The sequence below is a fragment of the Aristolochia californica genome, unplaced genomic scaffold, assembly GCF_029961685.1.
Source record: "Aristolochia californica isolate CCGP_79_NKW_82.1479 unplaced genomic scaffold, dmAriCali1.0.hap1 SCAF_15, whole genome shotgun sequence".
NCBI classification, from domain to species: Eukaryota; Viridiplantae; Streptophyta; class Magnoliopsida; order Piperales; family Aristolochiaceae; genus Aristolochia; species Aristolochia californica.
The window spans coordinates 22,736,173-22,748,420 of NW_027181826.1; the positions used below are offsets into that span (position 1 = coordinate 22,736,173).

The window sequence follows — 12,248 nt, forward strand, 5'->3', positions numbered from 1 at the left end:
AGGAGTGATATTTCTTCTCTCAAATTAATTCTAGGCAAGTTGAGACTTTTAGTTTCATGGATCCCCAACTTGAGGGGAGAAGTATAAAGGGAAGGAGGTGTCGGGAGGAGCCTACAATGAAGTGTTCCATGAGGTGTCATGAAAGTTTTTTATTAGAAATAGTGACCAGTGTTAAGTTTTTAATGGAAATCCAATTAAAAGGGGAGAATGAAAAATGAAGAATTTGTAGCTAAAAGCATTGAAGGCAGAGGAAGAGTGAATGTTGAAGACATAAAAATTTTCTTTGCAAGCTGAAGTTGAGAACTCTAGCTTGAGGGGGAGTGTGAAAGAAGCAGGTTTTTGTGGAGTTTAAGGTGAATATTCTATGTCTCTTTATGTTTAACTTAGAAAGTTCAGTATGGCCACTTCAAAAAAAAAAAAAAAGTTCATTATGGCTGTATTTGGGATTTGGGTGGTTTAATTTAACCCTTATTCTAATTTTAATTAGTGTTGTAATTAAGCGAATAAGAGAGCAGGTTAGCTTCTCTCATTCCTTGTCTCAACTTGCTCTACTCTATTCACTCATGCTTAAGTTTCTCTCACTGTTGTTTCAGATAGGGGAAACCTATCAACTCTTGAATGTGACGATGGAAGTTCCAATTCATTCAGCAGGAATAGGCAGCACAAACTATTCTAACCAATGTAGGGCTCAATAACAGTATATGAGGCTGGAAAATCAACTTACACTGTCCACCCAAGTCTTGTGGAACAAAAGAAAAGAAAAAGAAGGAACTTTAAAATCTCATAGACAAAACAAATTGATTGTTACAACAGATAGGACCTGTGCAGGTTAGGGGAGAGGAAAGAAGAAGAGAGTTGGAGAGAATGAAATTAAAGTAAGATTGAGTATTTGGAAGAGATAGAAAAGAAGAAAAAAGAAGAGAAGATAGAGTTTAAGAGAATGAAATGGGAGTGATTGTGGTTCAACCTTGAGCAATCTCTTATATTCTATTAACTCAGATGAGTTTTATGTAGAATGACTAAACTGCCCTTAACTTAAGACAGCCCTTTAAATCCTTTCATACAATGATGATAACACCCTCAACTATCTAAACATACCCATTGGCTTATAAGAAGAGACTGTAGGATGGTATAATTACAAAACCATCTATATACATCACAATGACAAAAATACTAGTACTGATTATATCATATATCTTAACACTGATTTTGGACACCACAAAATGAAGGAAGAGGTCAGCTATCCTAATTGCTCTCCTTTCTTCTTTAATAGAAATTGACCTCTTTTGCTTCTTCCTTCTCAACTTCCTATAAGTCATATCTTCTATGTTCTGCTTCTCTTTTTTCCTACTATTATTTCATAAAAAATTGACGAGTTGAAGAGATTGTAACCTCATGGAGATATTGCTTAGTTGGTCAAAGTCACATGTGTCATCCAAGTCCTTTAGTTTCCTTACAAATTTAGTATTAAATCAATTCTATTTTTCTATAAAACAGTTAAGAATGATTATTATTAGTTCAAAATGTGACTACACAAAGAAAAGAAAAGGGGAATTGAAAGAGAAAAATAGAATAAACAAATCAAACAAAAATCCATTACTTATTTGATCAACCACTAGTTCAAGTGCTGCTGATAGTATGGAGGAACAATGCTCACTAGATTATAGTGCTGTTAGTTACATAGACAACATGACAGAAGCTCCAAAGGTAATAGAATATTGAAAGCTAGATCCTTAAACCTATCCCATACAAGGCTGGCCTAACCCAATGCCCATATTATCGGTTAGATACCACATGATTATTACAATTTACCATGCTTCTATGCCGACGTCTATGACGAAGGTTCTCACTATGGATTAGGTAGCCCTTTTGCACTTTTGTGAAGATTCTCACTTTGGCACAAGGTAGCCCTTTTCAATGACCGCTTCCCGGACTCAAACATGTAATGTGGTGGTTGCTCTGCTCAGGTATGTAGCTTATATGCCAAAAGTTCAAAAGTTGATGGAATGAGAAAAACTAATCTCTTGAACTTATCCCATAAAAGGCTGGCTCAACCCCATGCCTGTACTCCAGGTTGGGATCCATAGGAACATAATTAGCCTGTAAGCTCAAACTTCCTTAAATTCCAGCTTTAGTAGAGAAAACAAGCATAGGTTCGTTTGCTCTTTTAAAATGTCTAATCCTTTTGCTCTCCTAAGTTGGATATTTTATTATTTTGGCATGCATATCATATTTTGGTTTAAAATTGGAGTACCTTTATTACTAGAAATAGTGATACATGTAGTGGTTTACTGTTGTAGGATTTTTCAAATGGCATTCGCTTGGAGGAGTTAAATGTGTTACTCAGGCAAACTGTGATGGTGACTCTTGCTCCTTTTGCTTTGTGTGGCCGTATTGACTTTTCATTGTTTTTTTTAATTAATGTATCTGATGGGACTCTCAAAATTTTGAAACAGAAAGTACTTACTGCTTAGATGTGTCTATCCTTTATAGGTAAGACGTCTAAAGGACAATGTGCTGGTGGAACTGCCACCAAAACGTCGACAAGTAATAAGGTTGAAACTTAAAGGTCAAGATATCAGATCTACCATTGATGGTTGTAGAGAGGTTGGCACAATTCCCATGGATAATGGACACAAAAAAGGCCTTCAGATTGAGGCACATATGTATCAAAATGAACATCACGAAGATGGGGAAGTGAGGATTATTTATGAGTCAAGAGGTAGCTTCTGGACTTCAGTTCATGATTAATGGCATTTGGTAGTATGTTAATATAGATATTTTTTTGTGCTAGCAATTATTAATGTTATGTTTTTGTTGTTATTGTTCATATAGTTGGAGATAGTACATATACTACAACTAAATAAAAAGAATTTGGTTTAGAAGGTTCAAGAAGATGAAATTAGTAAGTTGCTCAAGACTTCCAAGGAGTGTCCAATTCCATCATTAGCAAAGATTGTGGTTGTGACTGAAGGGGCATTAATTCCATGCATTCTTATTTTTTATTATTATTTTTTATAATTATTTTTCAATGATGTTGGAAAATGAAGGCATATTGGAAGATGTGCCATTTAATACAAAAAAAGATTTTATAAATCATTTGCAGCAAACTGGGAGTTCTTGCTGTTCTCTCACCTCTAGCTTGAGGGGGAGTGTTGGAAGATAGGGCCCAAGCCCACACGACCAAGGAAGGCCTACATATCCAAGTGTATTAAAAGATGGGCCCAAACCCATAAAACCAAGGAAGAACCATGCATCCAAGAGATATAGAAGACGGGTTCAAGGCCCACAGATCAAAGAGAAGGCCCATAGGCACACATACAATGATGGCAGGATGGTAAATAAAGGGTCATCTCATAGAGATGACATTGATGTAATTAGATTAAATTTCCAGGGTTAAAACGCTAAACCCTAAGTCCAGGGGTATTATTATAATACAATAGTTTTATTAATCTATAAATAGAGCTTCAGGGGGAGGGTTAAGACATCAAGTTCATAACCTCTTCTTCCTTTGGTTTTCTCCCAATGGGTCTCTCTCCCTTTTTCTCCATGAGGTAAATTCATGGAGTCCTGAAAATCAACAGACAAAGAGTGAGAGAGAGCGTGAGCGAGAATGTGAGCAAAAACGAGAGAATGAGCAAGCGAAGGTGATGAATGTGAGCAACAACGAGAGAATGAGCAAGCAAAGGCGAGGAATGCAAGGAGGAAGAATGGAAGCAAGTGGTAGGGAAAGTTGCAATGGAGGTGTGATGGTTGTTGATGGATTGGCTGGCGACTTGGTGGATTTTGGGTGTCTTTGTTTGGCTGGTACCATCCGGAAAGGCATTATTGAGAAGGAGGCGACTGGTCGTTGCATGTTGCGGGGAGAGCAGGGAAGAGAAGTTTTCCGCCCTTTGGATCGTCGTCGGAGGTGAGGGTCTCGATCGGGAGCAACGGTTCAACCTACCTCTTCGTCTCCCCAAAAGATCTTAGGCAGATCTGTTCCGACGAGCAGTAGGAGTGCTCGTCGACTCGTAACGACGACTCACTAGTTGTCGTTGCTGTGGCTCGTTGGTTTGCTGGTTCACGAGCTTCATCGTCTTCTCGATGCCTCTCCCTTCTCTCTCACATTTCTCTTCTCTCTCGTTCCTCTTGTTGCGTCTCTCGTCTCTTCTCTCGTCGTGACATTTTTTTCTCTTTCGATTCATTGTCTGATCAAATATAAAAAGTTTGTAGATACTTGCACTATTCCTTTTTTAGTGCAGGCTATGGATGTTGAACTAGAAACATTGTTAGATCGGGGGACTTGGTAGTTATGTGATTTACCCCCTGGAGCAGCTGTTGTTGGTTGTCGATGGTTGTATACTGTGAAGTATATAGCCGATGGTTCCATTAAAAAATTTAAGGCTAGTTTGGTAGCCAAGGGCTACACATAGACATATGACGTTGATGAGTATGAGATGTTATCTACAGTTGCCATGTTTCGGATTTTGGTTTCTATTGCTATTTATCAAGGGCGGTCATTGTACCGACTTGACATGAAAAATGCTTTCTTGTATGGTGATCTGGAAGAAGTTTGTATGCAGCAAACCTCTAGGGTATGTTGTTGAGGGATAGATGCATAAAGTGTGTAGACTCAAGAAAGCAATATATAGCTTAAAGCAAAGTCCACGAGCGTGGTGTGAAAAATGCAGCCAAGTAGTGATTCAAGGGATTTTGTAGAAGTCATTATGACCATTCTCTTTTTATCCTGAAGCGATCATCCGATATTATGGTGTTGCTAGTATATATAGTCTGGAAATGATGTGACTGGTTTTGAAGAGGTAAAAACCCATCTAGCAAAATATTTTTAAACTAAAATATTTTTTGGGCATTGAAGTGGCAATTAAGGAAGAATTTCTACTGACATAGAGGAAGTATGTAATAAATTTGTGACTAGCGTATGGACTGTTGAGAGCCAAACATGTTGACATTCCAATTGAAGTTGGACATGATATTCATGATGATCAAAATGCTGAACTTAGTGCTAAGATAATGTGTTGGAGGCTGGTTGGAAAGTTTATATATGCTACAGTAACTCACCCAAATCTTTTTTGCGGTTAGTGTGGTGAGTCAACTTATGGAATGTGCACACAAAATTTATTTGGAAGCTGCACATGAATTTTGAAGTATTTGAAAGGGTCATCTAGAAAATATCTCTTCTTTGGATCTAGAGATCACCTGAGAATTGAAGCATTTTTTTATGCTGACTATGCTGATTCTAAATTGGACAGGAAGTCTGCTACTGGATATTGTGTGTTTCTAGGTGTAAACTTGATAAGTTGGAAAAATCAAAAACAAAATGTTATAGCTTGGTCTAGTGCTAAAGTAGAGTATAGGTGGATAAGGTCTGTGACATGAGTTGGGATTCTGGTAGGATGAGCCCATCGCTATATATTATGACAATCAAACAACAATATTTATTGCCAGAAATCCGGTTTTTCATGAGAGGACGGAACACATAGAGGTGAATTGTCATTTTATTCAGGATGTTGTAATGGAGAAGGAAGTCGTACCCCATATGTTCGTTTTGGAGATCAGTTTGAAGATTTGTTACTTGGGAAAACGTGAATTTATGATATTCTGCAACAAGTTGGCCTTATGGACATATGTGCTCCAGTTTGATAGGGAGTGTTAGAAAATTTACTCAGGGGTAGTTTGGTTATTTTACTTCTGCATATGTTACAGATTTCCATGTCATCTTACTCTACATGTTTTGTTATGTCTATATACTGAATTTCATGTAATTTGGATATGTGGATTGGGAGATATAAGGAGTTAAGTGGTTTAAGTGTATTAGGGGCAGTTTTGTAATTCTCCTAATTCACTTATTAAATTACAAACTCAGTTTTTTAAGTTCTCTCATCCCCTCTCTCCACTTCTTCTCAATTTCTTTTTATTTTCTCATGAAACTTTTAATTTGACAGCATAAATCTATCATTGCTGTTTTCTTGGTTATTTTCATCAGTTGTAATTGGTTGATAAATACTAATCTCCTGTAAGATACTCTGCAACTAACTGTATTAATCAAGAATCTTCCTGTCTCCTCTCTTCAAGCTAAACAATCCAGATAGAGCTCATAGATTCTTGATAAATTGCTCTTCTGTGCATAAATAGACTCAAGGGACACCCATATCTCCTTTACAGCCTCACAATTGATAACTTGGTTTAGGATCTTACACCATATTATTTAGCAACCAAATTATTATTAGGTATCTTCAGCCTCCCAATCATCATGCAGCAGTATAGGAGGATCATCTCTGAAATTGAACCGAACTGATTCAGACCAGTTTAGATAGTTCTGGCCAGTTAACCGTTTAGCAGTAATTGCAATAGTATTTTTCCCTTTTGTGTGGCTTGTCTCTTTAGTTGGTGTGAGAACTTGACCCAATTCAGCCTTCTCAAAAACCTCAAACACAAAATTATTGAAGTAGGTGCAGGCTATGCGGCCCCCACACAGGGCAAGGGCTGTCGATGATTGATGTAGCAACTCGATTTCACCACCAATCGATCAAAACATGGGATTAGATCTCAATTAGGGAAAAATGAAAGTCATGTCACCTTTCTGAGAGATGATGCAGGCAGTGCTAGTCCTACACAGGCAAAAAAATGGAACTTTCCAACAGGTGGATCCTCTAAGTGCACAAATCTTCCATGGAACTGACCTAATCAGCAATAGAAACCATTAGCCTTTGGGTTATGGAAAGAAGGAACATAAAATTATGACCTTGACTCTAATCAGATGAGGATTTGAAAAAACACTTTCTCTAGAATATATAAGCTTCAAGGAGAGAGAAGAAAAACTCCTAGAACAGCTTGATATACCATCTTATCGCTCTGATTCTATGAAAAAGAAAAAAAATTGAGAAGAAATGAAAGAAAAAGAGAGAAAAGAGAAAGATTGAGGAAAGAGTGCTGTACATTGACCCGCTCTTGGAGGCTACAGAATTCACCTCCTCCTTTTATTCTTTCATTTAAGTGAATATAAAAGAAGATTACAAAAAATGCCCCTAATTGCTACCACTCAAATATCTTCATGTACACATTAGGATTCGACCAAATTTGAACCATATGTCCCTATCAAGATATATAATCTTCCCATAACTGTAGATATATACACTGGTTACTGGAAATGACCAAAATACCTCTGTATATATTTCAATAATGTCTTTTAGCCCTTTTCCTGAACTTAAGGATAAGAGGTCAAATTAGGAATTGATCTCTTGATTAATGGTACTGCCATATTTTCCATCCTTGCTCTCTCTTTTCATTCTCTCTTATTCCAATCTCTAACCATTCTAATCTCACAAATCTTCAAATCGTATGCTTTCAAAAATAAAAAACAACTGTCTTTAACTGTTTTCATGTGTTTGTGATTGTCTTGTGCTAGATCCCAACGACTGTAGATCTGCAAGTCAACTTTCATATCAAGAACTTGGTATTGCAAAGCTATCAGGTTTTCGTGAGTGGTTATCTAACCATTCAATTGTTACGGAATCAGAAGCTGCAATAAATTTGGACTCTTGTGCCAGCTCTCAAAAGACTATAATTTTTGCCCATCATATAAAGGTTCTTGATGGTGTGCAGGTGGGTAAATTTGCGTTAACTGTCTTAGGTAGAACTTGTTGATTGCTTTGATATGAAATTGGCTCATGAAATGTACATCCATCATACTACTAGTTATCAAATAATTTCAATTCATTTTGCACATTGAATTGTCTAAGTATAGTTTTATTTGATCTTGAATTTCTTCTACATACATTGGGAAATTAATGTGAACATTTTCTTTTCCAAACTATAATAGGAGTTCCTATGTGAGAAACAGATTGGATTTGTTCGTATTGATGGGAGGACACTTGCCAGGGATAGGCAAGCTGCCGTACAGGCTTTCAGATCATCACCAGAGGTTTGTGCTTTTTGTTTTTTTCTTCTTTTTTCTTTGAAGTCCCTCATACATGTTATGTCAAATTGATAACGCTGAGAACATATACATTGTTCAAAGTAATAGATAGTTAGTGATTACTGATGCACTCCCTTATTTGTTTTCTCTAAATTTTTGTAAAAATTCTTAAAAAAGTTGAAAATGATGAAAAAAAAGGAAGGGAGAGTGGTTGAGAGATTGGGACAAAAAGAGAGTAAAACAGAGAGTGGATTATCTTTTGATTATCTTATCAGCAGGAAAAAAATAACCTGCTTCTAACGTAATTTATAAAATATAAAGCACCTGTTATGTCCCTGTCTAAAAAATAGAAAGTAACTGTGAATAATAATTAAAGTTTTCTAACTTGATTGTTTATCAACTTTCAGATATGTTGGTTTTCCTTCCTTCCTCACTTTCTTGTTTTTTTTTTTTTTTGGTATGCTATAGGTCAAGATTGCTTTAATTGGTATCACTGCTGGTGGAGTTGGACTCGACTTTTCATCTGCTAAAAATGTTGTCTTTGTGGAACTACCTAAATCTGCATCAGAGATGCTTCAGGTAAGTGATGTATTATATGTCTCTAACTAAAAGTGTGTTTAGTTTAATTTTCCGAAATATATTCAGTTTATAATTCGGGAAGTGTTTGACCCAGATATATGGGTGAGTGTAGGCGAGACCTTGTAAAATATTTATTTATTTAATTATGTTATTTTTTGTGGTTATTTTTAACTTGATATAGAAGTGATAAAGAGGGCTGCAAGATTTGAATAAAAAACCTATCAGAAAATATGTCCATGGGTATTTTGGTTATTATACCACCTCCGTAGTTTTATTTCTATATGTAATCTTGTTCTATTTGTTATGTTTGTGGTTAAATTGCCATGTACATAGGATACATAGTTAGGGAGATATAAGGAGAATAAGCATTATTGAGTGTATAGGGGCAATTTTGTCCTAAACCTATTATTTAAGTGAGCTGTGGGTCTTGCACAACCCCCAACGAGCCTCCTCTTTAGCTCTTTTTCCATCTTGTCTCTTCTCTTTCTCTCTTCCTCTCAATTTTTTCCTCTTCCACCACCAAAATTCTTATTTCTTACATGGTATCAGAGTAGTAGATTGCCTCCTTCTATCTAAAGTTTCTAAAGTCAATTTTGGAAGTAGAGTGTTACATTATAACCTCTTTTTGTTTGAATTATGATGTGCTACTATCCTTGTGTTCCTCTAGTATTTCTTCAATTTATTTATTTATTTTATCACTTCAGAGCAATGCTTAGACCCACAACCTACAAAGTATAAAAGTGCGCAAGTATTTTTATTGTTCACCCAAGAGGTCAGTTTTTGATCTATCCTTAGAAAATGAGTAGTATTTTTTTATGCTTAAGACTAGGCCTTTTTTGCCTTCAAAATTGAGTGGAGTTTTTTCAGACTAAGACCATTTTAACTAATGTATGGAGTTTTGTCGTATGACTAGGAGTGATTTTCTTCTTCGATATTTGTTTTGTCCATGTTGGGTCTCTAGGTCCTTTTTATTCCCAGTTTGAGGTGAGAAATATAAGAAGAGGTACAAAGGAAGAGGTATTTTAATTTTATATGACCAGAATAATCAAGTAAAGGAGATAACGAAACATGAACATCTATGAAGAATTTTTTCAGTCAAAGAAGATTGAATACCAAAAATATTTTTCCTTGCAAGTTGACGTTGTAAACTCCAACTTGATAGGGGGTGTTGAAGAGCAATTGAGGAAGAGTCCTTTTTTTTTGAAATGATGCTGAATTTTATTAAGAGAGCTCAAACGAGCAGATTACACGAGGGGAAACCTTCCCAAACAATGAGAGATTGCTGGGAGGTTCCGAATTTTGCCAATTTATCAGCCAAAGAATTGGCTGATCTAGGAACGAGGTTCCAATTACAATGAATGGATGGCACAATGTCAACAATACAATTAGTGATTGGACAGTGGCACCAAGGAGGGGAGCTTTCTTTTGAATACCAGCTGATGACAGTCTTTGAATCGCCTTTAGTAATCAACTTGCCATGGAGCCGCTCTTTAAAGATTTGGAGGCCAAACAGAAGAGCACTCACTTCAGCAGTATTTGAATCAGCAATACCCACCGGCCCTTCATAGGATAGAGTAGGGTCTCCACTGCTGTCTTTGAAAACACCACCAGCTCCCGCCGGCCCAAGACAGCCTAAAGCACTACCATAATAATTGAGTTTGATATAGTTGTAAGGGGGAGGATCCCAGGTGGCCATAACCGGATTCCTACGGAGGCCTGCCATGTGCACTATCAAACCCCAATTTTCTCGAAGAGAGACGCCCGATAGAGAAGCAAACTCCTTCCTAGAATGTAGCCAGCTTGAGATAAGGCCCACTGCTTGAGAAGCTACATTATCCGGGTTGCTAGCCTTGGAGTTGAATCTCCGGTTGTTTCGCTCTAGCCATATACACCATGGGACATGCGCAAGGCATGCCAAGAGAATTATCTTGCCCAACTTAGGAAGGTGTATCCCCATAACCATCTCAAAGGTGCCAAAAAGGTCTTGATGTAGCCCCATTTGAAGACCAATCTTCTGAATTATCTTCATCCAGCCTTGCCATGAAAAGTCGCAATGTTAGAGAACATGCTGTACTGTCTCATCACACACACCACAAAGGGGGCAAGTGCTATTGGAGGCGGTGTAACCTTTTTTATGGAGGTTGTCAGAGGTGAGGATCTGTTCCCTAATGGCCGTCCACACGAAGAATTTGATTTTATTAGGCGCTGAGAGCTTCCATGCCAGGTTTGCCTTGCATGCTGTAATCTTGTTTTCTAATGTGAGAGTAGGCGGATGTAATTGTGAATCGGCCATTAATGCTGGGCTTCCATGTCAGTTTATCAATTGCATGCTCACGAATAGTAGTGCTGAGTCTGGAGAGGAGAGCAAAAAACAATAGTTTCTTCATAAAAATTGTGGAAGAGTCTTATATGACTCTCATAGGAAGAAGTCTCAAAGAAGTAAAATTAATATGGTGGAGTCTAACAAGAGTCCCATGAGAGGAAGTCTCATAAAAGTGCTTTTGTATGGAGGAGTTTTAGTTATTTTACTCTTCTATTTATGTTATTGTTGTTTAATTATTTTGGAACTTATTTTTAGGAGTTAGATTTTGGGTAGAACTAAGATATGGGTAGTTTATTGTAATATGATTCTACTTGTTTCCTCTATTATAAATAGAGGTTCATTATACTCAGTTATTAATCAATTAGTTAATTATTTTTCTTCTCCAAAAATTCAACAGATTATATATACTAATTTTTTGTAGTATACTCTGCAGTTCATTGTAATAATGAATAAATTTTTTGCCCCCCTTTTCAAACTAAAAAAACTTGGCATATAACTCATAAATTCTTAACAAGTTACTTTCTTAGGCATGCATTAATTTAAAGGAAGTCCACATTTTTGATAAATTGCAATCTCGTGGCACCACGACGACATCGATTCTCGTTTTTTATTCCGAGACCCCCATGCCGTGGCTTCGACTTTTAGTATGATGAATGAGTGGAAAGATCTTTATGGAATTCCTTCTCTGATCCAACCAAAGAGTTCGTTTTGTTGAATTTTTTAAGTATATTTTTTATTTTATTATTTGATAGAATATTATTCATTGCCTTTTTCAAGAGAATCCCCGGTTCCTCTTTAGCTATTTCACAGTTCATGATTTGACTTTTGAGTTTGGATTCCATGTTGTTGAATAGCCAAGTCGTTACCTGTCTGTCTTCGGTTTCCCAATCATCAATTACTAGAACAAGAGGAAAATCTCTAGGTATTTAGTCTTTCTCTTGGCTTTCAAATAAATATGAACTAATTTTGATCATCTTAAGTAATTCTGATCATTCAATTTGTCAGTAGTGATCAAAATTATGTTTTTCCCATATGAAATTCTTGTCTCACTAGTCAGGATAAACACTTCACCAAGGTCAGCCATGTTGAAAACTAACAATTAGATAAAAAAGATATCAAATCCTGAAAATCAGAGTTTGCACAAGCTGTGTGGGCCCCAAACCAAATCAATTAGGCAATAGAGACTTCAACCCAAGAACAATTCTTCAGTCTGATTAGTAGTAGATCCAAATTCAATCAAAAACACTAAACATTTGTTAGAGAAGATGATGCCACCTTCTAGATGAGTGATGCAGGCAATTGACTCAGGGTGATGACTTGTGTAGGCAATAATTGGGACAATCCCAATAGTACAACCCTCTAGGCACAAACTTCACATAAAACTGCTTCAATTAGCAGTACAAGACATATAAGAAGAAACAAGGATTC

General features: G+C 36.7%; 1 protein-coding gene across 1 annotated transcript in view; it reads left to right on the forward strand.

The window, feature by feature from the left end:
- LOC137951255 (uncharacterized) overlaps positions 1 to 12,248 on the forward strand; it is a 40,084-nt gene that overhangs the window by 10,279 nt on the left and 17,557 nt on the right. Inside the window, exons 8-12 of the mRNA XM_068797841.1 lie at positions 2,301 to 2,360; positions 2,494 to 2,722; positions 7,409 to 7,605; positions 7,823 to 7,924; positions 8,387 to 8,497. Of these exons, the coding sequence (XP_068653942.1) occupies positions 2,301 to 2,360; positions 2,494 to 2,722; positions 7,409 to 7,605; positions 7,823 to 7,924; positions 8,387 to 8,497 (699 nt within the window). The remainder of the gene's footprint in view (positions 1 to 2,300; positions 2,361 to 2,493; positions 2,723 to 7,408; positions 7,606 to 7,822; positions 7,925 to 8,386; positions 8,498 to 12,248) is intronic.